General features: G+C 41.7%; 2 protein-coding genes across 7 annotated transcripts in view; one reads left to right on the forward strand and one right to left on the reverse strand.

Annotated features, from left to right (window-relative positions):
- The first annotated feature begins 684 nt into the window (after positions 1 to 684).
- On the forward strand, positions 685 to 21,499 carry Sirt1 (sirtuin 1). 2 transcript variants are annotated; one of them, XM_050141079.1, is made up of 9 exons: positions 685 to 1,168; positions 2,973 to 3,089; positions 4,327 to 4,568; positions 8,722 to 8,874; positions 14,497 to 14,644; positions 15,240 to 15,319; positions 16,596 to 16,782; positions 17,806 to 18,360; positions 19,649 to 21,499. In XM_050141079.1, the coding sequence occupies exons 1-9, from the start codon at positions 760 to 762 to the stop codon at positions 19,954 to 19,956; spliced, it is 2,199 nt and encodes a 732-aa protein (XP_049997036.1). In that variant the 5' UTR covers positions 685 to 759; the 3' UTR covers positions 19,957 to 21,499. The 2 variants fall into 2 exon arrangements, with proteins under 2 accessions (XP_049997036.1, XP_049997046.1); XM_050141089.1 differs by having other exon boundaries at positions 4,468 to 4,568.
- Positions 21,500 to 22,606: 1,107 nt separating this feature from the next.
- Herc4 (HECT and RLD domain containing E3 ubiquitin protein ligase 4) overlaps positions 22,607 to 25,439 on the reverse strand; it is a 71,293-nt gene continuing 68,460 nt past the window's right edge. For all 5 annotated transcript variants that reach the window (XM_050141021.1, XM_050141014.1, XM_050141031.1 and 2 more), the window contains 3 exons: positions 24,758 to 24,941; positions 24,055 to 24,157; positions 22,607 to 23,220 (listed from right to left, as the gene is read on the reverse strand). In XM_050141021.1, coding sequence (XP_049996978.1) covers positions 23,012 to 23,220; positions 24,055 to 24,157; positions 24,758 to 24,941 — 496 coding nt within the window. In that variant the 3' untranslated portion in view covers positions 22,607 to 23,011. The remainder of the gene's footprint in view (positions 23,221 to 24,054; positions 24,158 to 24,757; positions 24,942 to 25,439) is intronic.

Here is a 25,439-nt window from a genome sequence, read left to right on the forward strand (position 1 = left end):
AGGAGCCGGGCCCCAAATTTGACTCCTTCACAGGAGTGCGTAAGAACCAAACTCTCTCCCTCCAGTCCTCGCTCTTGCCGCCCCACCTGAGCCAAGGGATTAAATTTTACAAATGACAAAAGCGAGGTCCAGAGACCGGAGCTGGGGGCCTTAGAGCAGAGGGGCCCAGGTCCCCGGGGCTCTGGGATTAACATTCCTTTGCACGAGATGAGGGAAGGTGGGGACGGCGCAAGCTCCGGAGGAGACTACAGCGGTAAACTGAGGAAGAGCTGTCACAAAGCGCCGGGCAGGTGGGGGAACTCTTCTCAGGGAGGCCGGCCTCGGCCAGTTCGGGCTGCTCGCCGCTCCAGGGCTTTGAAAAACCCCTGAGGGAGAAGCCGACCGAGGCGAAGCCGGGCAAGGTGCACGCGGCAGGCCCAGGTGGGAACTCGCGGCGCCGCCGCCAACTTGAGCCGCAGCCGAGCAAGCCGAGCCGAGCCAAGCGAGCGGGAGGGAGGCGAGCAGAGGCCGCCGAGGGGAGCCGGGCCCTTGGGTGGGGCCGGGGAGGGCCGAGGCCGCGGGCGGCGCCCGGACACGTGACCCGGCGTGTTGTGGTCCGGCCCGCGTGGGTGGCGGGAGAGGCGCGGGGGCGGGGGCGGCGAGGGGCCGGGTCACGTGACGGGGTTTAAATCTCCCGCAGCCGAGCCGCGGGGGCGCCAGTGCCGCGCGTCGAGCGGAGCAGAGGAGGCGAGGGCGGAGGGCCAGAGAGGCAGTTGGAAGATGGCGGACGAGGCGGCGCTCGCCCTTCAGGCCGGCGGCTCCCCTTCCGCGGCGGCCGCCATGGAGGCCGCGTCGCAGCCCGCCGCCGAGGAGCCGCTCCGCAAGAGGCCGCGCCGAGACGGGCCTGGCCTCGGGCGCAGCCCGGGTGAGCCGAGCGCGGCGGCGGCGGTAGCGGCGGCGGCGGGGTGTGAGGCGGAGAGCGCCGCGGCCCCGGCGGCGCTGTGGCGGGAGGCGGTAGGGGCGGCGGCGGCGGGCGCGGAGCCGGAGGCCCCGGCGACCGCCGCGGCCGGGGACGGAGACAATGGGTCGGGCCTGCGGCGGGAGCCGAGGGCTGCCGACGACTTCGACGACGACGAGGGCGAGGAGGACGACGAGGCGGCGGCAGCGGCGGCAGCGATCGGCTACCGAGGTGAGTGGCGCGCGCGGGGTCGGGACCGCGCAGTCGCGTCCCTCCGCGTCCCCGCCTGTGACCCGGTCCCGGGCTGGCCGGGGCCCCGAGGGCTCCTCGGGCTCGGCGGCGGCAGCGCAGCTCGGCCCTGGCTCGGCCGCGCGCCGCCGAGCTCGCCGGCCCTGCAGCGGAGCCGCGCGCGGACTCGCCGCTCGCCCGGGCCGCTTTGCGCTGCGCGCAGTCACCCGGCTCTCGTAGTTGTCGTTGAAGTTTTCCCTCCCTCGGATGCTTTTGACCCTAGCGCCTTTATTAAAGTTGCATTTTCCTGGCCGCTCGCTTTGGGCTGTCCTGTGGCTCGACCTTCTGCGATTGCGTTTGCAAGCTGACACCTGTATGGTGGTGTTTTTTTCTGTTTGGACCGATATCTTTTTTTTGAAGTTAGAAATTTTAATAGACCAAAGCTGTTTCGTGAGGCACCGTCTTAAATGTAAGGAAATGACTGTTCTAAAAACATTAATTTCCTGAGATTGCATTTAAGCACCTAGGTATAGAAGAGTAATAGTTTTACAGTACTTATTTTTCTTCTGAAATCATGTGCTCATAACACTTTTTTTAGTTTCCTAACATAGCTGATATTCTGAAACAAACCGACTTCTGTATGCCATTGACACCAAAGGTGTTGTATATGTAATAATGTCATCTGAACGTTTTTTGCCCAGAATTTATCGGAGTCTGTCAGTATTTGTGGACCATCATGTATTTAAAAGAAAAGAACGGCGTGCTAGGGACTGGAATAGTAAATAGCCCTGGATTTCAGCTATTAAAGGGGGAACGGATAGTGTAGTGGGAAGCATGTTTTATGTTCTTTAAAGCGTAAATTTGCTGAGGCTGAGGCAGGAAGTTTTCTACTTTGAGGGCTACAGAAAGACTGGCTGGGGCAGGGAGGACACTGCTAAGGATTAAGGGTTTTTTTTTTTTTTTCTTTTTCTTTTTCTGAGACAGGGTTTCACTGTAACAGTCGTGGCTGTCTTGGAACTCATTGTAGAACCAGGCTGCCTCCCCTAGTGCTGGGATTAGAGGCATGCGCCACCTACCACTGTCCTGTTTGTGGTAATTTCTGTTTGTTTTGTTTTGTTTTTTGTTTTTCGAGACAGGGTTTCTCTGGCTTTGGAGCCTGTCCTGGAACTAGCTCTTGTAGACCAGGCTGGTCTCTGAACTCACAGAGATCCGCCTGCCTCTGCCTCCCAAGTGCTGGGATTAAAGGCGTGCGCCACCACTGCCCGGCTGTGGTAATTTCTGTTTGATGCATTTCATGAAGCTGTAGGTTTTAGCCCTTGACGTGAAGCTCAGATCCTATTTTTGAAGGTATTTTTCACCTTAAGCTTTTTTTAAAAAACAAACAAACCAAAAAAAAACCACAACTTTTTTCTTTTGAGACAGGGTTTCTCTGTGTAACAGCTCTGGGCATCCATTGTAATTAGGCTGGCCTTGAACTCACAGAGATTGACCTGAGTGCTGAGGTTAAAGGTGTGCACCACCACTGCCCAGCCCCGTTTTTGATTTTTGAGCTAGGGTTCCACTTTAGCCCAGGCTGGTCCGGATTTCACTGTTCTGTGTAGGTTGGGTGTTCTCAGCTTCTGTGCCTCCCATGTGCTGGAAGCATAGATGTAAGTTGTAAGTAAAACCTTTCTGGTTTTTGATTTTTGTCTCAATAACCTGAGTCTTGTCCTGTAGCTCAGACTAGCCTGAAAGTGCCAGTGACTGCAGGTGTGCACCCCTAGCCCCAGATGAAGATGGTTTTGTCAGTAGCCTTTGTTTTTCACAGACAACCTGCTGTTCACTGATGAAATCATCACTAATGGCTTCCATTCCTGCGAGAGTGATGAGGACGATAGAACTTCGCATGCAAGCTCTAGTGACTGGACTCCACGGCCGAGGATAGGTATGCTTCGAACCTGTAAGCTTTGAATAAATGCCCTTTCCTTCCTTCCTTCTTTTTGAGACAAGGTGTTTTGTAGCCCAGGCTAGCCAAATTGCTCTGCAGGTCTTTTGCCTCTGGAGTATACCATAACCAGTGCAGTCTTTTTCTTTCTTCCTTACACCTTTTCTTCTCTCTTTCTTCTTTCTTTTCCCTTTCTTGATTTCTTTGACAGTTCCATGTACCCAAGCTGGCTTTAAACTCATGGAGTCTAGGATGTAAGGATGATGTTGAACTTCCTCCCAAGTGCTAGGATTATAGGTGTACCACACCATGTCCCTATGTCCGAGGATGTTCCTCATCCCTGTTCTTTTTCTTTCATACCGTTGACCTTTTTTTTTCTTTTGCTCCATATGTACAAATATTTTTAAAAATGTGTCCGCTTTCTTGTTGGGACAGGATCACTTTCTTGTAGCCTAGAACTGGCTTGAACTCATTGTATAGCCCCCATTGGCCTTCAGTTCCCTACTCCTTTGTGTTTAAATACTGGAGATTATAGTTATGTGTCACCAACGTCTGCAGCGACTTCCCCGAAGCTATTCTTGTACCATCTTTAAATTTTCTCACCTTTATCATTTAGATTTAGTTTCTCAGGTATTGGTAAGGTTTTTTTCTTGGCTTCCTGCATGCTAATTCCTGAGTTGCTTCATCTTCTACCCATTTGATCCTTAAAATATAATCAAAATACTTAGACCTCCCAGGCAGTGGTGGCATGCACCTTAATCCCAGCACTCAGAAGGCAGAGGCAGGTGGATCTCTGAGTTTGAGGCCAGCCTGGTCTACAAAGCAAATTCAGGACAGCCAGGGCTACACAGAGAAACCCTATCTTGAAAAACAAAACCTCAGACCTAAGCAAGCTCTTGTTCAATCAGATTTTGTTTGGGATATGACATGAAATACCTTTAAATTGCACTTTTTTTTTCTGTTTCTATTTTATTTTAGGGAGGGGGGGGCTTTTGGAGACAGTTTCTCTGTAGCCCTGGCTATCCTGGAACTGTCTCAGACCAAGCTGACCTTCTAATTCAGAGATCCACCTACCTCTGCCTCTGTCCACTACCTGGCTCTAAACTGTATTTTTAAAACAATACTAAATTAAACTTTGCATAAAAATTTTATATATTGCTAACTTATTTACTTGACAAAATAAATGAGGTTTTAATTAGAAGTAGAACTGACTGAAGCCTTTCTTCCCTTAATATAGGTCCGTATACTTTTGTTCAGCAGCATCTCATGATTGGTACTGATCCTCGAACAATTCTTAAAGATTTACTGCCAGAAACTATTCCTCCACCTGATTTGGATGATATGACACTGTGGCAGATTGTTATTAATATTCTTTCAGAACCACCAAAACGGAAAAAAAGAAAAGATGTTAATACAATTGAAGATGCTGTGAAGTTACTACAAGAATGCAAAAAGATAATAGTTTTAACTGGAGCTGGGGTATGTACGATGCATAAGAATAGTAAAGAGACTATATCTTATTCCTTTCCCACTACTTGTTTTCTGCACTTAGTTGAAGCCTTTGTGTTTAGAAACTGCTAAAACCTGAGGGACAGCAGCAGTTGCTATAAATTAGTTCAGTGTTTTGGAAAGTCTGACAATTTTTTTAATGTTTATTTGTAGCTCAATTGGTAGGTGGGATCATCCTCCCCCCCCTTTTAAAGATCTTATTTGTGTATGTGTGTTTGCCTGCATGCATGTATGTGTACTATGTGTGTGCCTGGTGCCAGCAGAGGCCAGAAATGGATGTTGGGTTCCCAGGAATTGGAACAATTGTGGGCTCCCATCTGGTCACTAGTAACCAAATCTATCTTCTCTTCAAGGGGCAGCAAGTTGTCTTTAATGGCGAGGCCATCTCTCCAGTTTCTGTGGTCAAGTTTATTTTTAATTCTATGTGTATGGGTAGTTTGCCTGCATGAATGTTTTGTTGTACTGTGTGAAGTGCCCAAGGAGGACAAGAAGGCATCAGCAGATCCCCTGACTGGAGTGACAGATGGTTGTGAGCCTCCAGGTCCTCTGCAAGAGCATCAAGCTATCTCTCCAGCTCCTGGGAATTTGGAGAAATTAGATTCTTTTGGAAAGCATGATAGCAAGGCTCTAGTGGAATCAGTTTTCATGGAGAAAGCAGAAACTTAATTCATGGTTAAAATACGGTTGGGAAGGTAACATGCTTACCTTTTATTTTAACTTGGTAAGACTGTAGAGACTTGGCCTTTTTCATTTGACTTGGTCTAAGACCAACTCATAATCCTGTATTGTGTAGTATATTAGACATTATGTTAGCAGCAAGAAGCACTTCAAGCAAAGTGAAAAGGTATTAAATGATCATTAAGAATCCCAGTTCTGGAAGACAGAAGGTGAGCCTGCCAAAGCATTCTGTGTGCACTAGCCTCTCAACACCAGAATACAATTAGTTTTCCCTGTGGGTGTGATTTAGACAAAGGTTGTTTTTTTTTTTTTTTTTTTTTTTTCCTTTTTATTTGTTTTTCTTCAATGGGGTTTTACTGTGTAACATCAGCCTTGTTTATCCTGAAGTGGCCCTGTAGACCAGGCTAGCCTCAGATCTGCCCGCCTCTGCCTCCCGAGTGCTGGAATTAAAGGCCTGCACCCCCCACCAGCTGCTTTGTTTGCTTGTGTTTGGTGTGTGGCAGTTTGTGTGCTATGGCCCCTTTGGAAATCAGTACAACTTGAGCTGCTTGTAGCCTTCCTTCCTCTGTGAGTCTTGGCTTCAGGCTTGGTCAGAAGAACCTTAACTGGCTAAGCCATTCTGCCGACTCCCTGTTTTAGTTATTTTTGAGATAGGGTTTTACTTATAGCCCTGGTTGGCCTGGAACTTGCCAGGGATCCTCCCAAGTTCTGGGATTCTTAGAGTGTGCTCTCATGGCTGGCTGATGGTCCCTGTAGCCTACAGGATGGTCTCAGCCTTGCAGCAGTCCTTTTCTTCCAGCCTGTTAAGTGTTGGGTCAGGGATGTGTTCCGGAGACAGTTTTCTTTCACTGTGAAACTGGGACAATAAAGCTTGCTGAGTCCTGATTTGAACTGCCAGGGTTTATCTGAAGGAGAAGTTTTGAGTCTAAAACTTTTTATTCATTTAGAAACAGTATCTCCCTGTGTAGCTCTGGCTGAACTAGAACTTCCTTCATAGACCAGGCTGTCCTCAAACTTGCAGAGAACTAAGAATAAAGGAAGAAAGGCATGTGCCGCCACACATGGTTATTTAAAAAAAGTTGGGTAGCCAGGCAGTGGTGGTGCACACCTTTAATCCCAGCACTTAGAAGGCAGGGGCTCTCTCTGAGTTTGAGGCCAACCTAGTCTACAGTTAGTTTCAGGACAGCCAGAGCTGTTACACAGAGAAAGCCTGTCTTGAAAAACAAACCCAACAACAAGAAAAAATAGTGTGTGCGCACACACATGAGGGTGTCAGAGGACTACTGGCATCAAACAAGTCATCCAGCTTGGAGCCTTTAGCTGAGCCATCTCTCTGGCCCTTTATCGTAATTAGTGATGCAGGGGATTTGACCCTGGGGCTTATACATACATACTAGGTCCTAGCACTCTACAACAGACGGATCTTTAGCCCTTTCTTGTTTTTGTTTTGAGACAGGGTGTCATTGTGTTACACAGACCTGAACTCAAGTGAGTCTGCCTCAGCTATCTTAGCTTCGAATGTAGACTTGGGCCACTGCTCTGGATTTGATTTTTGTATTTAACAGTGTGGCAGGTTTTCTTTTGGGCCACCAACCAGCTCCCAAATCATGACATGGAGACTTACTAGTTATGAATGCTTGGCCTTAGCCTATGCTTGTCTCACTAGCTTTTATAACTTAACCTGTTTCTTGCCTATGCTTTGCCTTGGCTTTTTAACCTTCTTTCCTTTCCTTCTGGATGTCCTGCATTCTCCTCATTCTTTCTATTCCTCTCAAGCCTAGATTCTCCTATTTATTTATTCTTTCTGCCTGGCCCTATCCCTCTACTGCCTAGCTGTTGGCCGTCCAACAGGCAGTGTTACACATGTAAGTAACACCTTTACATAGTTCAACATAAGTAGATGTGATCTCTGCTTAAAGTAATATTCCATAACAAACAAAAAATCACATCCCATAGCTGGGTATGGTGATGCATACCTTTAACCCCAGCATTTACCTATCAGGGCCTGACTGTAACCTCCTCACTGGTATGTAGAGACAGACTCCTGGATCTCAGTGGCTAGCGAGCCTAACTAAAGTGGTGAGATCTAGGTTCAGCAAGACACTATTTAAAAAACACACACACACACACACACAAAAACAAAACAAAACAAAACAAAAAAACAAGAAATTAGGTGGCTTTCAAGACAGGGTTTCTCTAGCTTTGGAGCCTGTCCTGAAACTAGCTCTTGTAGACCAGGCTGGCCTCGAACTCAGATCTGCCTGCCTCTGCCTCCTGAGTGCTGGGATTAAAGGAGTATGCCACCACTGCCTAGTGTGGTGGCCTGTTTTTTAATGCTAGCACTGTGGAGGCAGAGAGAGGCAGGTGTATCTGAGTTCCAGGCCAGGCAGGGATCTATAGTGAGACCCTATTAAACAAAAGACAAAATCCAAAGAACCCATAAGTAAATATGTTATATTCCTGAACTGGAGAGATGATTCGGAACTGAGCTCTTGCTGCTGCTAGACGGGGACCCAGGTTCAGTTCCAGCACCCACATGACCGTTGACAACTGCATGATGTGATTCCTTCTGTCCTCAGGACACAAGGTGCCCATGTGGAGCACAGATATACATGCAGGTTTCCATACAGACATAGAAAACAAAAAGAGTAAAGCCTGATAGCTTTTTGGGGAGGGGGACCTTTTTTTGTCCTGGTTTTTTTGAGACAGGGTTTCTCTATGTAGCTTTGGAGCCTGTCCTAGAATTTGCTCTGTAGACCAGGGCTGCCTTCAAAGTCACAGAGATCTCCTGCCTCTGTCTCCTGAGTGCTAAATTAAAGGCATGTGCTACCACTGCCTGGCAAATTACTTTCTTATGGTATGTGGGAGACAGTTGTACTGTTGAACGTTGTGAATACCCAGGGCCCACAGCCCCTTTATTGTAATGGTTTTTCTGTTGTGATTGTTCCAGCTAGTCTTGAAAATCTGAACCTAAACAGCCCCTCAGTCTCAGCCTCCTAAATATCTGAGACTACAGTCATGAACTTGTGTGCTCAGCTTTACAGTATAGGGTTGAAATTTTGGAATTCTAGTGTTCTTGAGGTATTAAAAGCTGGCCATATGAAAGCAGTTTCTTTGGTATTATCTGCAAGGAAGTCTTACCTACTTTTTGGTTAAAAAAAATGAGGTTGATTTACTCTTAATTATATTTGCTTTAATTTGTTTAAATGCTTAAAGTTTTTTAAGGTTGGCTCGACTTAGCACCACTAAAAGCAGTATGTGGCAGATTAATTATTCTCATTAGTTTACTTGTCTCTTCTTTATTTGAGAGAAATTAGAAGGGTGGTGTTTCTGTTCCTCAAACTTAACTTTTCTTTGCATTCTTACCACCTAATTGTGTGTACTAGAGGTCCTAATTATGAAGGTAGATAATTGAATGTTGCGAATTACGTCTTGAATATTTCAGGTTTCTGTTTCCTGTGGAATACCTGACTTCAGATCAAGAGATGGTATTTATGCTCGTCTTGCTGTGGACTTCCCAGATCTCCCAGATCCTCAATCCATGTTTGATATTGAGTATTTTAGAAAAGATCCAAGACCATTCTTCAAGTTTGCAAAGGTATCACAGTTTTTTGTTTGTCGTTCATGAGAAAGTGTTGTTCTCATGTATAGTCGTCTTAAATTGACATTGGTTGCCCAGTGAAGTGAATGCTACAGTGTGGTAGGTAGAATTTTTGTTTTAGGACTGATTGTAAATAATTTTGGGTTTTTTGTCTGTCTCCCCCACTCCTTTAGTGGTTTGTAGATCATAAAAAAATGACCTGTTTTGACTTTGAATCTATTTTCTGAGTCATAAAGTTTATAGGACCTACTGTAGTATGGTTTGTAGTAGACAGGTTCTATTTATTTATTTATTTATTTATTTATTTATTTATTTATTTATTTATTTATGATTTCTGTCTCTTCCCCGCCACCGCCTCCCATTTCCCTCAAGTTTTAACGGTGTGCCTCTGTCTGAAAAACGATTTTTAGTTACCAAAGACTGAGATTACATTTTTTTGGTGAACAGATGACAGGACCCTTGTAGAGTCTTCTAGTCTTTCTAGTCACTAGCTGCATATGGCTATTGAATACTTGAAATGTGTTGCTATACGTGAGGGACATACTTAGGGATATTAGAGATTTTGCTAAAGAAAAATGAACTACTAATTGCATTTATTAAATATTAAGAAACAAATATTCAGAGATATTTGGTAAAATGTTCAGGAGTCAGGCATAGTGGTGTAATCCTGCATTCCCAGGATTCAAGAGGAGACTCTTGACTTCATGATCAGCCATGGCTGCATTGTGAGACTCAGCTTCAAAAACAACAGCAACAAAAATTTTTATTAGGTATTTGAAATTTTCACTTGAATGTGAATTAGAAAATTGAAATTGTATCTCTGGCTTCATATATCTGCTGTGCAGCTCTGCTGCTATAGAGTATATATATTGTCCCAAGATTTTCATCTGTCACTAGAAAAGTTTGCAGTTTTTCTGCAGCTCATCTCAAATTCTCTTTATTTTTGAGGCAGTCTGTAGGCCTTTTAATTTTTATTTATTTATTTATCATGTATACAATATTCTGTCTGTGTATATGCCTGCAGGCCAGAAGAGGGCACCAGACCTCATTACAGATGGTTGTGAGCCACCATGTGGTTGCTGGGAATTGAACTCAGGACCTTTGGAAGAACAGGCAATGCTCTTAACCTCTGAGCCATCTCTCCAGCCCAAATTTTCTTTATTTTTGAGGCAGTCTGTAGGCCAGGCTAGTCTTGAACTTTGCATAGCCATGGATGGTTTTTGAGCTTCTGGTCTTCCTGCCACCACCTACCACCATGCCTCTTGTTAGTTCATTTTTATGGGACTTGTAAATAAATCCCAAAGGCTCTTCTGTATTAGGTAGACTTTTTTAGAGAATCCAGAAATTAAATAGGATCTTGAAAGTTTTATTTCAGAAGGGGTGGAGTGGTGAGTGGGTGATGCGCATGCCAAAGTGGTAGAGCTTTAGGCCCTGGATTCAGGTCCTACAAAGGACATATATGCTAGACTGTTTTTGTTCTTAGGGTTTAATTGGGTTTATGATGCAAGTGAGGAACATAAAAGTTAGCCTTCATAGAAAGATATACATGGGGGAATCAAAGATCCTCAGTTTATGGATGATATTCTATACATAGACTCTTAGGCTCCAAACATGGCTAAGAAGGAAATCTGAGGAAAAGCCTTTCACAGTCAAAAATTGGAGAGATGAGACAGTGCTTGAGTGCATTCTACTTAGAAAGTTTGGAAATCAGTTTCCAGCGGCTTGTCTCTACAGCTGCTGGAAGCCTGTGCTGCTGGCCTCCACCTCCATGGCACCTGCACTCACTCACCCCCACCCAAGACATACATATAACTAAAAGTTTTAAGATAGGGGCTGGAGAGATGGCTTAGAAGTTAAGAACACTCAAGAGTTTAGACCTGTTAAGAGGGACCTGGGTTTGGTTCCTATCACTCATGTGGTGGCTCACAACCATCTCTCCAGCTCTCTGAGAGGGTCCAATGTCTTTCTGACATTCTTGGGGACCAGGCAAGCAATACATATACATATTACCTATAGGCACAACACTCATAAAATTTCTTTTTAGTATATAAAAAAATAAGGGTTAGATGTGGTAGTACATACAGGTCTTTAATCTCAGTACTCTGGAGTGAGAGGCAGGTTTATCTCTGTGTTCCAGACCAGTTAGGGCTACATGAAACGCTGTCTTTAATTCAGCCTTATGCATGTAAGCTACATAACATGTATAACATGTGAAGTATGTATAATGCTCTACAGCATTATAATGTGAAATACAAGTATGGGTTTTGCATGTTCAAGTTCAGTAGGGATTAGTTTTGTTGTTGTTGTTGTTTTTTGTTTTTTCGAGACAGGGTTTCTCTGTGGCTCTGGAGCCTGTCTTGGAACTAGCTCTGTAGACCAGTAGGAATTAGATTTTAGCTTCACTAATTGAAATTCTTTCATTAGATTAGACATATCGGTGTACTCTGAAAAAAACTTGTTAGAAACGTGTAATTTTAAGTATTAGCTGACTGAGCTGTGAATTTATTTAAATGGACATATAAGTGAATATATTGATAGGATATACATTATGTTGCTCTATATACATTATGGGATGGTTATAGCTGACTAGTGACATCCAGTCACTTAACATACTTTCTACTCTTACACTCAGACATTGAGTGTTAATTGTAATCTCTGTGTTGTACAATATATCATCTAAACATCATTCTGTCATATTGTGTCTGCTCACCAGCTTCTTCCTGTCTTACCACACATCCCACTAGCTGAGAGTTAATTGGTAATGACTAGGAGTTCTCAGGTTGTTTTTACAACACATGACACTGAAATTCTACTGTATTGTCCCTAAGTTGTTTCAGTGACAGCCAAGTCCACTTAATAAATCATCTCTTTGTTATATGAGACCATATGGCAAAATGTGTAGCCCATACAGCCTAAAATATGCACTGTCACGATCTTGTCTAGAAAATCTGTTTTCTTAAAGTTAAATATCCCCCAAGAGGAAGCCAGCAAAAGGTTTTTATTGAGTAAACTCTACTGAGGTTTTCTGAATGAGTATGAGGAAGAGTCCTTACTGGAATTTTTGGTTTCTCTATGGGCATGTGTGTGATGTTTATGCAATGCCCAGGTGTAAATGTGCATGTCACAAGTGGTGGCCAGAGTTGACTTTGGGTATCTTTCTCTATTACTCTCCCCACATTGTGTATGGAGGCAGGGTCTCCTGTTTCTACCTTCTGCATGCAGAGTTATATAGCAAAGGCTTACCCACTGACCCCTCCCTCCCCAGCCCTTCACTTTTTTGTGTGGTGCTAGGGATTGAGCTCTTAGCCTCCCACATGCTGAGAAAGAGCTGGGTTTTTCCCTGTACATCAGGCTGGCCTCAAATTGGGAGGTCTTCCTGCTTCCTGCGTCTGCCTCTGCCTCTGCCTCCCAAGTGCTGGGATTAAAGGTGTGCACCCCAAGTGCCCTGCAGAATGTTAGCTTTTAAAACTACATATTTTAAATTTGAACTCAGTAGAACGGTCTAACACTCATGATTGTTTTTTGTTTTTTGTTTTTTTTTTTCTTTTATTGGAGGGCTAGGGGGTTCTCTGTAAAAGCTTTGGCTGTCCTGGAACTTGCTTTGTAGATAGACCAGGCCTGCCTCCTGCCTCCCAAGTGCTGATTAGAGGCATGTGCCACCATGCCTGACTTGAATGGTTTCCTTTTTGGGTTTTTTGAGATAGATTTCTGTATGTAACAGCTCTGGTTGTCCTGGAACTTGCTCTGTAGACCAGGCTGGCCTTGAATTTCCGGATATCCCCTGCCTCTGCCTCCCAAGTGCTAGGATTAGCAGATTAACAGCTGCATCCCTGCTATTGATTTCTTAAAAGGCTTTAGGATGTGCAGACCTGAGATTACCTATCTGATACAAAGTTCTTTTAGAATGCTATAATTTCTAGCTATCCTTTAGTTTGACCTCTGTGTGCTGGGCTTTTAGGATGTGCCGCATAATCCAGATTCAAGTTTTTTTCTGTATACATTGGAATGGAAATCAAAAATCTTGGATTTTTGTGTAATGGACCACAAAATACATGACTTCATAGAACCTAGGTTATTGTTGAGTGTGGTGATGTACATCTTTTTAATTCCAGCACTGAGGAGGCAGAGGCAGGTGGGTCTTTGAGCTTGAGGCCAGCCTGGTCTACATAGTGAGTTCTAGGAGAGCCAGGGCTATGTAGAGACAGACCCTGTCTCCTTAAAAAAATAAAAAAAAAAACAAAAACAAAAACAAAAACCAAACCAAAAAAAAAAAAACCCCAAAAATTAGCTAAGTTGAACTTGTGAGTTACTAAATAGGTGAAAAGTTAAGTCCTCTAATCCTACAGAAATCTTAGCCTTGTTTACAGTTGCTGTGTGTTCTCCTCACGTGTTTATACAGACAGAACCATCCATATGTGCATACAATTTCAGGGTTTTTTTTTTTTTTTTGCTTAATAAAACAAAAAAGATTTACTCCCTGGTGACTAACTTGCTTTTTTCCTGTGTCATGAACTATTTTTCAGTTTAGTGCATGAGAGCCTTCTCATTCTCTCAGTGGCTAAATAATCCACTGTATAGGTTTACGTTACTATACAACCAGTTTCCCTATTGATGGACATAATGGTTGTATTTAATTTTTGCTAACATTGTGATGAATTAGATAGAGCCTATAGTGTAAGGAAGTAGAAAGTATTGCTACTTTATTTATTTTTTTTGGTTTTTCAAGACAGGGTTTCTCTGTGGTTTTGGAGCCTGTCCTGGAACTAGCTCTGTAGACCAGACTGGTCTCTCACAGAGATCCGCCTGCCTCTGCCTCCTGAGTGCTGGGATTAAAGGCGTGTGCCACCATCGCCCGGCTAGTATTGCTACTTTAAAGAAAAAAAGAAACTTCCTTTGCCATAGTCACTTAACTAAATGAAATTGAATAAAAACACTGTCAAGGTAGGAGGACCAAAATTGATACTTTTTCTCTGATCTTTTTGCCATGTGTATATCTGAAATCTTTGTTTTTAAAGAAGAAACAGCATTGAAGCATTATTTGGGGGTAAAAACACACACACAAAATCCAGCAAGTCAGCACTCATGAGCAGCTCTGTTCTATCCCAGTATGCCTGTGCAGTGGAAGGAAAGCAATGTTGGTAAGGAATTAACACTTCAGCTTTAAACCCCCAGCAGGTTGATAATTATGAATGATAATCCAATTGCTTTAAATAATACATTGAGAGCTTTTTTAGTTGTGAAGTCACCATACCCTTTGATATCTGTAATTTCAGTGTAAAGTTTACCCTTTTTTTCCTTTTAAAAAAAAATCTGAATTTACAGCCAACAAAATTCTGATGTACCTAAGGTATGTATTTCTTCTGATTTACATTATCCATTAAGATGTGTTTATGGGTCACCTTACCTTGTTCTTCAAGGGACCACGTTCACCAATGCTGAGTTTTGTATAGTAACAGCCCTTTCCTAGGTGTGCCATCCATCTAGGTGCTTTAAAATGCTCACTGTGTTTATTAAAGTATTATATACATGGGGGTTATGATTAGTACATTTGACTAAACAGAAGCAGGTTATCTGTTATGCTTAATTAATGGAAACCTTTCTCCCTTTTGCATTATATAGGAAATATATCCTGGACAATTCCAGCCATCTCTGTGTCACAAATTCATAGCTTTGTCAGATAAGGAAGGAAAACTACTTCGAAACTATACTCAAAATATAGATACCTTGGAGCAGGTTGCAGGAATTCAAAGGATCATCCAGTGTCATGGTTAGTAAATGTCAACAGTGGTTTCTGTGGTGTGCTTAGATAGAAATATTGGGCACGGGAAGAAGCTGCGTAATGAGATTAAGCATTATTTGATAATCTTGAATGTACATAACTGAAAAACATACACAATAAATGCAGAAATAAGGCCTGTGGTGTATGCCTAATGATAGGCAATTCAAGACCAGCTATGACTATATAAGACAACTGAGCCAAGGTTGGTACCTTCTAGTTGCAGAGATTTATTTAGCTCTTGCAGAGTTGTTTATCACAATACCTTTAGAGGATAAAGAATATATACGTGTATTATTTATTTAGTATACAATATTCTGTCTGTGTACATGCCTGAAGGCCAGAAGAGGGCACCAGACCCCATTACATACAGATGGTTGTGAGCCACCATGTGGTTGCTGGGAATTGAATTCAGGACCTTTGGAAGAGCAGGCAATGCTCTTAACCTCTGAGCCATCTCTCCAGCCCTATACGTGTATTCTTAAATAACCCATATTATATTCCTTGTAAGACTTCAGGAAAACTCAGGTTAAAGTTTATTGTGTAAGCCACAAATATTTCTTAAAGCAGGTATATTTTGTTTTAGGTTCTTTTGCAACAGCATCTTGCCTGATTTGTAAATACAAAGTTGATTGTGAAGCTGTTCGTGGAGACATTTTTAATCAGGTAATTTAATTCATCTGCTCATTTTAGGAATTGTGTAATACTTGATGTTTGGTGTTTCTACCTTCATCTTTTCTCCCCTTCTGTAAAAAGCATGTGCTATACAGAAGGAACGCTGGAAATTCTGATAAATTATGTTTTCTAACTTAAGTAGCAAATCCTTGTATGGTGAAGGTGTTAGAGCACACTAAGGAGGTGGGGGGGGGGGTTGCCGCACACGCGTGCATGCTTGCAAGTTAACCTGAGTGTGTGTGCATATGTGCGTGCTTGCCAAGTGAACCTGAGCTATATAGGAAGAGTCATTTAAAAAAGAAAAAGTTGAGCCAGTTGGTGGCACATTCCTTTAATCCCAGCACTTGGGAGGCAGAGTCTCTGTGAATTCAAGGCCAGCCTGGTGTAAAGAGGGTTTCAGGACAGCCAGTACTATTACACAGAGAAATCTTGTCTCAGAGAAACAGAAGTTGGAATGTTGCTTGGTTGGTAGAATGCCTGTTTAATTAACATTCAGAGTCCTGAGTTTGCTCTCCAGCACCAGTAATCTGGTTAATCCCAGCACATTGGTGGCTGGAGAATAAAGAAGCTGAGGGTCATGCTCAGCTACAAATAAGTGATACAAACAAGTGATAGTGAAGTATTTACTACATGAAAGCAAGCCTGGTGGTGGTGGTGCACACACCTTTAATCCCAGCACTTGGGAGGCAGAGGCAGTCCGGATCTCTGAGTTTGAGACCAGCCTGGTTTACAAGAGCTAGTTCCAGGACAGGCTCCAAAGCTACAGAGAAACCCTGTCTCGAAAAACAAAACAAAACAAAAAAAAACCCATATAAACAAAAAATATAGCAACACACATCCAGAAATAGCTGCACAGTTAATTATGTATATTGGAATGGAGTCACTTTCACAAACATTTTTAAAGGTCAAGTTTGTTTCCTTTTTTTTTTCTTGTGCTTGCTTTTTGCATGCTTAGTATTTTGTGTGCACACAGGTGGGCATGAGGAAATAACAGCACTTGTGTGGAGGAGAATAGTAAAGGAGATCAAGGTGTTGGGGTCAGAAGATCATTGGGGAGGGGGAGGTGTCAGTCCTCAATCTACCATGTGGACTCTGGGAGTTGAACTCAGATTGGTGGCTTGGCAGGAATTGTCTCCACCTGCTGAGCTGTCACCTAGCTTCACAATAGGCTCTGTCAAATTTATTTCTGCTCCGCTTTTATGTTTCCTGGGAATATAATATTGACTGCTACTAACTTGGGCTCCCTTCACTTTCTCAATTTGTGCAGGTAGTTCCTCGGTGTCCCAGGTGTCCAGCTGATGAGCCACTTGCTATTATGAAGCCAGAGATTGTCTTCTTTGGTGAAAATTTACCAGAACAGTTTCATAGAGCCATGAAGTATGACAAAGACGAAGTTGACCTCCTCATTGTTATTGGGTCTTCTCTGAAAGTAAGACCAGTAGCATTAATTCCAAGTAAGTTGGTTTAGGGGAACAGTTCTGCATGCCGTGTGTTGTGGATCTGTGTAAGAGGTGATTTTACTGTTTCTATTTAGAGAATAGTTGAAGGTCTAAGCTTTACTTTAAAAAAAAAAAAACTTCTTTGTATATATGAATATTTTGTTTACATGCATGTATGTGCACCATTTGGATTCTCTAGAACTGGGGTTACAGATGGTTGTAAGCTATCTTGTGGGGGAATCTGACAACCCCATTTGACCAAAGTGGTCACAAGTACTCAGATTGGGCACTTACATGCTGGTAGACACCGCCCCCCTTCTTTTGAGACAATATCTCACTATAGCCTGGGATATTCAGACCAGGCTGGCCTCATACTTAAAGAGAGATGTCTGCCCAGTCTTCTGAGTGCTGGGATCAAAGGCATGTGCTACCATTCCCAGCTAGTAAATCTTTGGTAGTTAGGAATGATGACACATACTTGTAAGCCATGTCGTGGTGGCGTCAGGAGTTCAAAGAATAGCGTCTGCCACATAGCAAATTTGAGGCCACCTGGGTTAGATGAAAAAATAAAAGTTCATCTAACACCTTTAACCCCAAGAGGCAGATATCTGAGTTTAATTAAGATCATCCTGGTCTATATACAGTGTTCCAGGACAGCAGGGTGACACAATGAGAGCGTTTTAATACGCTTCCCTGCCCCCCCCAGAAAAAGCTTATGTCCAGTTCAAGTTTGCTATTCTTGAATTACTCTTTCATGTTTCTGTTGCCACCTCCACTGTGTGAAGCAGCTAAGACTATGTGCCCTGAGGCTGGGACAGGATTGCCATGTGTTTAAGGTCAGAGAATATGGGAGAAATTTGTCGCTTCCCTCATCCCCCTCCATTTTTTATGGCTGAGACAGAGTCTCAGGGGTTTTTGGCTGCTGTCTTGGTGGTGGGATTAAAGGGTTGTGCTACCATGCCCACCCATATGTATCTATTGTGGTTATAATTGCTTTCTCTTCCTTTTTCTAACCCCCTTTTTCCATCCTGTTTTTAGGTTCCATACCCCATGAAGTGCCTCAAATATTAATAAATAGGGAACCTTTGCCTCATCTGCATTTTGATGTAGAGCTTCTTGGAGACTGTGATGTCATAATTAATGAGTTGTGTCATAGGTTAGGTGGTGAATATGCCAAACTTTGTTGTAACCCTGTAAAGCTTTCAGAAATTACTGAGAAACCTCCACGAACACACAAGGAATTGGTTCATTTATCAGAGTTGCCACCAACACCTCTTCATATTTCTGAAGCCTCAAGTTCACCTGAAAGAACTATACCACAGGATTCTCCTGTGATTACTACACTTGTAGACCAAGCAACAAAGAACAAAGTTGACGATTTAGAAGTATCTGAATCAAAAAGTTGTATGGAAGAAAAGTCACAAGAAGTACAAGCTTGTAGGAATGTTGAGAGCATTAATGTAGAAAACCCAGATTTCAAGGCTGTTGGTTCCAGTACCGAAGAGAAAAATGAAAGAACTTCAGTTGCAGAAGCTGTGAGAAAGTGTTGGCCCAGTAGACTTGCAAAGGAGCAGATTAGTAAGCGTCTTGATGGTAAGGAATGCTGTTTGTTGAACCATTTCAAGTATTGTGATCCAAGAAAGAGGATTCCCAATGTCAAGAGAAAAATTTAGTGCTGTGTGTGTTGAGTTAGAGAAAGGTGGTATGTTTATTTTTGCAGGCAATACTGTGATACAGGGCTTCAGATGGCTAGGCAATGATCTCCTAAGTGAGCTATATAACCTCAGCTCTAGGAGTGGGTTTTAAAATATATTGCTGTGCTGTTTTAAGTGGTAGAAATGACTTAACAAGATGGATGGCTCACCAGGTAAAGACACGCTGTGTTTCCCTACCTCCCCAGTAGGGGATAGGGCCTCATACTTGGGAGAGCAAGCTGGCCTTTAAATGTATCCAAACCATAGCTGTCTAGACAACAGCAGAGCGCTGTAATATAAAATCTGTTTTCCATCCCCTATAGAAATAAAACACCATCAGACTTTTTATATATAGCCCTGGCTGGCCTCAACAGAGATCCGCTTTTCTGCTGGGATTAAAGGGGTTGTGATGCCCAGCTTTGACATTAAAAAAAAAAAAAAAAAAAGTTTATAGTTTCTCTAAAGTTCCCTAGAATTGTGGCCATAAGTTGTCACAGCCCAGGGTAAGAAATTTTAGATATTAATGGTGAACTTCTTGCTTCATCTCTCTAGTACTAGGATCATAATAAATATGTGTCACCATACCTGTAATGTTATTAACTCAAATTTTAGTGGAATAAATCTTTAAATTCTGGGGCACTCTATTGTCTACTGTCTATATACTTGTAAAAACAGGTGGTAAAATGCTTTAATATTTAATATTTCTGAAGCAGAAGACCCTGATAACAGAGCCCAACTTTTAAGCAGTAATTTATCCTCGTTCCAGGTAAACATGAACACTTATGTTTGGAAATGTTGGTATGAGAGGTGGTTTAGGTATGCTACATAACTCTTCCCCCTCCCCTGAAGTCTGGACATACAATGGGAGACTTAGCTCTGGGAAGTATAACTTGCCTGTATCATATATACATCTTTGCCTCTGGAGCAGTCTTTTATTATCATACTGTATTTTACAGGTTTTGTAGTCTGCAAGGTAAAAGCTATTTTTGTTTCTGATCACCTTGACTAACACGTAAGCCAGGCATGGTTTACAATACATACCTTTATAAATCCCCTGGACTTAACAAAACCACAACCTAGAAAGTTTTGTGAGCCTTCCAAGATATACCGAATGGACACTTGTAGAATGATTCTCCTGCCTAGAATCAAACAACTCAAAAGTAACATTTCTTACCACTCTATTTCAGGTAATCAGTACCTTTTTGTACCACCAAGTCGTTACATATTCCATGGTGCGGAGGTGTACTCAGACTCTGAAGATGATGTCTTATCCTCTAGTTCCTGTGGCAGTAACAGTGACAGTGGCACGTGCCAGAGCCCTAGTTTAGAAGAACCCATGGAAGATGAAAGTGAGATTGAAGAGTTCTACAATGGTTTGGAAGATGATCCTGATAGACCTGACGGTGCTGAAGGAGGGGATCAGGAGGGAGTTAATGAAGCTGCCGCCATGCGGCAGGAAGTGGCAGGTGTGGACTATCCATCAGACAAATCATAACGTTATCACAGCTGTCCAGGTACAGGAACTGCTCCACCAGCATTGGGAACTTCAGCATGTCAAAATGAATGTTTACTTGTGAACTTGAACAAGGAAATCAGAAAGATGTAATATTTATAGACTGGAAAATAGATTGTCTTCTAATTTTTAAAAGTTCCATCATATTTCTGTACTTGTACATTCAACACTAACCTTTTTTAAAGGTACCTAGGTATCTTTAATCAGCTGTTAGCTGACTTCAATTTCCTTTAAAGGTTTCATTTGTATGATACATCCATATGTATATATAATTTTGTTTTTGCCTAATGATTTTCAACATTTTAAAGTTTTCAAAAAGCCATTGGAATGTTAATTAATGTAAAGGGAACAGCTTATCTAGACCAAAGAATGGTATTTCACACTTTTTGTTTGTAACATTGAATAGTTTTGAAATCCTCAATTTCTGTTCTGCTGAATTTTATTTTTAGCAGTTACCTTTTGAAACACTGGCATTTTCAAAAACTTGTGGCAGCTAACTTTTAAATCACTGACTTTACAATGTGAGAAGGAAGTCAGCATGTGTGGGGAGCACTCAAAACCTGCTCAGTTTGAAGTGTATTTACTGCTTAAGATGGCATGTACTTGCTGCAGTCAGCAGACTAACCTGATGATTTGAAAATGTTTCAGTTACTCTAGAAACAATAGTCCTGTCTATAGGTCCCCTTAGCTTAACCTATCACTGTGGTAGAGCCTGCATCTGTTGTCATCACAAGTACTAAACTGCCAAGATGTGCATATGCAAAGCCTTTCCCAACCTAATAATGGTAATGGTACTTCTACTGGGAAGAGTGTAATATTTTGACTGCTGTTTTTCCACTAATGAGGTAAGCTACAGGTCTCTTAATTAAAGTTCCAAAGTAATAAATTATAACTTAGCCAGAAAGTACATTGTTTCCTATTGAGGATCCCAAAGTGTGAGCCTTGTATTATGGAGATGAATAGTCAATGAAACTAGTTCTTATTTATTTAAAAGCTTAGCTTGCCTTAAAACTAGGATCAGTTTTCTGAACTGCAGAAGCTTTTAGCCTTTCAAACAGTTCACACCTCAAATTACAGTCAGTATTTATTTTACAGACTTCTTTGGAACATTACCCGCAAATTTAAATATTCAATGTTGGTTTAGTATTTATTACCCCCAAAAAAAGTTTTGAAATATAGCTGTTCTTTTATGCGTAAAATACCCAGCGAGGACCGTTACTGCCAGAGAAGACTAATTAATAAAAGTGGCTCATTTCCCTACCTAAAAAAGATTTCAATCTGAATTTGGCTTACACTAAAGAATGCAGTATATTTAGTTTCCATTTGCATGATGTGTTTGTGCTATAGACAATATTTTAAATTGAAAAATTTGTTTTAAATTATTTTTACAGTGAAGACTGTTTTCAGCTCTTTTTATATTGTACATAGACTTTTATGTAATCTGGCATATGTTTTGTAGACTGTTTAATGACTGGATTATCTTCCTCAAACTTTTGAAATACAAAAGCAGTGTTTTATACTTGTATCTTGTTTTAAAGTCTCATATTAAAATGGTCATTTGGCTCCACTTCCCACCCCCACCCCCCATTAACTTGCCAGCCCAATAAGGTTCACTCATGTTGGGGTCTTATGGTGTCTGATCCCAGAATGCCTTCTACCTCTAACATCAACTTACTGTTGAGAACGAATCTCAATGACATGAATGTGGAATGAAAGCACTAGAGGGCACCTTGTATGGACCAAGTGATAAATAACATGGTTTTCCCTCCTGCCTTAATCTGGAAATCAAATTAGATGATCATAGAAATAGCCAGAACCTCACCTTGTGGCATAGAGCCAAAAATGTGAGCAAGAAATGAACTCTGCCACGTGTATGGTGGGCATGCCTGAGACAATGGGGTCACTGAACGACCGCTGAGGCTACAGTAGGTGAGAAAGGCAACAAAAGTGCCACCATGCTAGGCTTCTGACGGCATTTACCTGTAAGATGTCCTTATTACAGGGAAGAATTAACCTTAAAAATATGAAAAAGACATCCAGAGCCCATCTAGGCATTTTAAAGTCCCATTTAGTGAATAGCTTGAGCAGCCTTGACAATTCAGAATACTTACATCAGCAGCTGAGTGCGTTTACATATTCCTTAGCACCAATCAACATTGGGGCTTGTGACTTCAATGCCTGCTTCTAGCCTCTCGTTCATAGTGCACAGAAAAGATATACAAACCTCCCTGAGTTTGAATCCGATGAGAACCACTGGAAGTTGAAATAGTAAGCTTTTTAAGTTGAAAAGAATATTTGCATTGTAGCTAACAGAGTTACATATTTAACTCTTCCACAGTTTATTAACAAGCTCATCCTTAATTAAGACTTTCTAAAGCACCGAAAATTTAACAAATACTACAGCATCAGTTCCAAAGTGGCCACTGGTTCTGTTTCTGGCAACTTTGATTGTCAACAGATAGTCCTGAGATATACAGCCAGTATCAGGAAGGAGGAAAGAACTTCAAGTTAATTTACATCTGCACGGACATTTAATGTAGTAAAGATGTTTCTGCCACGCTTTTATGGAGGCAGATAATTTTTAACCCTTAAAATTGAGCTCAGTTCAATTACAGCCACAGAACTACTGGTATCTGAATGTCACTATTTTATTACAAAACTTTTATTTACAAAATGGAAAAATAATCAAATAACTAAAGGCAGGCCATAGTTTTTAACCCAGTGATTGAAGAAACATTAAGCAACAGTTCCATGCACTCACACATCAGGTCATTTCTGAAATATGCAAACTCTTAAAATTCCTGTTAGTAAAACTTTAATGTATTCACAATACTGTATGTTTATGAGGACAGGGACAATTCATGGTTATGTACAGTGTAGTATTAACAGTTGCTCAATTTTTCTTTAATATTTGGCTTTCATCAATACAGTAGTGAACAATTTGCAAGTGAGAATTACAAGTACTTCTCACTGCTGAAATTCACAAGAAAAACAAGTGGTTTGATGCCTTTGCACTAAACAGAACAAAACTCCAAGGTTATATTAAACTGAAGCCTTCATTGTGATCAATAGCTTGGATCAATTTAGATCGTAGAGTTTCTTTTTCTGTATATTTTGGTAGATCTAAAAGATTAAAACAGGTATGGGAAACCGGAAGATAGCTCTCACCACCTCCTGTTGACTGGATGACTAGTTTCAGACTCTTCATGCCAAGAATGGGAATGCGATCACTACCTGTCAAAAATACTGCCAAGAAAGATGATTTAGACAACAGTCCAGTGACCACAGTCTAGCTTTGCATGAACATCACCCACTGTCTTAAAAGTACTCAATAAATACTTGGTGAAGAATGTTGGTATTGACAAGCATTTAGAAGTCATTTAGAGAACTAGTTAAACTAGTTTTGTGTGTGTGTGTGTAAGTCAAAACTTTTAGAAGTTCTCTCCTGCCACACGGGTGCTCGGTTCTGAAGTCAGGTGTTGATGCTAAGCTGTGTTTACTGTTGCTTTTTACTTTGAAACAAGATCTTGGCAACTGCCCAGACTTCAACCTATTTTCCAGCAGACCTTGGAACTTGAGATCCTGCCCATGTCTTCTGAATAGCCAGGGACTTTGCAAAAGCAGTGCACACTCTTAACTGATAAGTGGACACTCCTGAGAGTGGGGAGACCTTCAACAGAGGAATGCCCTAGAACATTTTATACAAGGTAACAAATAGGAAAAGAAATTAAGCCATGCCCTACAGCACAGAATCCAAGTTAGGTTTCCGAATCTCAACCACCTATAACAACAGTTCCAGGGGTCAGACACAATTCTTGCCTCTGCGGACAACATACACAACACAGATTCAACATACATATAAATAAAAATCTTAAAAAAATAGCAAAAACTAATTTTTAAAAACTGGGCTAATATTTACAATTTTTAAGGATTTATTAATTATGTATACAGTGAACTCAGAACCTCTGGAAGAACAGTCAGTGCTCCTTAGCCTCTGAGCCATCTCTGCAGCCCATATTTTACAATTTTAACAATTATATTCTTGTCTAATAGACTATACAGCTGGTCAGAAATACTTACATAGAAATTGCTTCTTCTTTTCTAGTGGTAATTCATGAAACACTTCCCAAAAAATTTTTATTGTGGGATGTTCTGCCCAATACTCCCCTTTGTATTCTGTATTCTAAAAAGAGTACAGACAACTTTTTTTTAGCATTAAAACTTATCACGGGTGAAGTGAACTACTGCAATTCTACTGGTTCCCAGGAAGAGGAAAGAACAGATCTAAAATCACTAGAAATGCTTATGCAACACTATCAATAAGGATTTATTAAAATAGCACAAAAGGTTTATTAAAATGCTAACATGAAATTTTATAAAATTTTACTGTTTCCAAGAAGAGAAATCAAACTTTTTCTTTTTTAAACAAAAATGCTAAGAGGAATACAACAATATTCTGTGGTATAAATGTCTGAGCCAGCCAGCCCTCAAAGTTTTTCCTTTGTAGTCCCCTCCCTGTAGGAGTTACCAATTTAACACTAGATTTGCCAGAAAAGCACTGGGTGGAGAGCCATTCAGTCTGGGCACTCCTATGGCATTGTCTCAAGCACCTCCCCAGTGCTATCAGAAAGTGCACTGTGGGTAGGGGGGCTGGGGTGTCTACCAGTGACACCAATGAGTTGTACATACGAAGGGCAACAGCATACAGATGGGCTAGTTTTTCAACAGCAAGCCATATCCTTCCCTTTCTACACTGACAGGTAAAGGCTGGTATTTTCCTTACCTTCTCCAGTTCTTTCCAGTCGTAATTTGTATTCCCAATAACCATAGCTTGTAATTCATTAGGCTGAAAGAGCAGAAGAACTTTTCCTCCACAGACTTTATGAAAGCCTGCATGGAAAGCATCAAATAAAGATGCCACCGATTTATTGAATATGTAATCCACATAGGCATCAACAAACTCTTGCCTAGAAATGAAAGCAAAGCATGGTTACACGGGTCACACACACCATTTATGGAGAAAACTCAACACTGTCCAAGTCGCTTTTTCACTTCTTGCCACTTTTCAACTAAACTCAGAAAAGAGGACTTCAATGAAAAGGACACCATCATTATGGGGAAAACAAAGCCAAGCCAAAACCACACCAATCCCAGAATATGCTATATACAGAGACCCTATCTTGAAGGGGGAAAAAAAAGGCCTCATGCTATTCATTCCTAGGCTACTTCTACTGGAAAAAAAAATAATAATAATTTCCTATTCAGAGTAAGGCAACTGGCTATCAAATAATTTCAAAATAGACCCAACCCATGGAGAAATAAGACACTGGGTGATAAGAGATCTCCCTGGAAGCAGGAGGTTTATGCTACAGAGAACAGATTTTCCATCCCTTTGGTTTCAATGAACCTATATAACATTCATACCCAAGGAATAGGTATTAAGCATTCTTTCGAGATCATCTTTT

Source organism: Alexandromys fortis, unplaced genomic scaffold (genome assembly GCF_014885135.2).
Source record: "Alexandromys fortis isolate MF-2015 unplaced genomic scaffold, M_Fortis_MF-2015_v1.1 scaffold_9, whole genome shotgun sequence".
Lineage (NCBI taxonomy): Eukaryota > Metazoa > Chordata > Mammalia > Rodentia > Cricetidae > Alexandromys > Alexandromys fortis.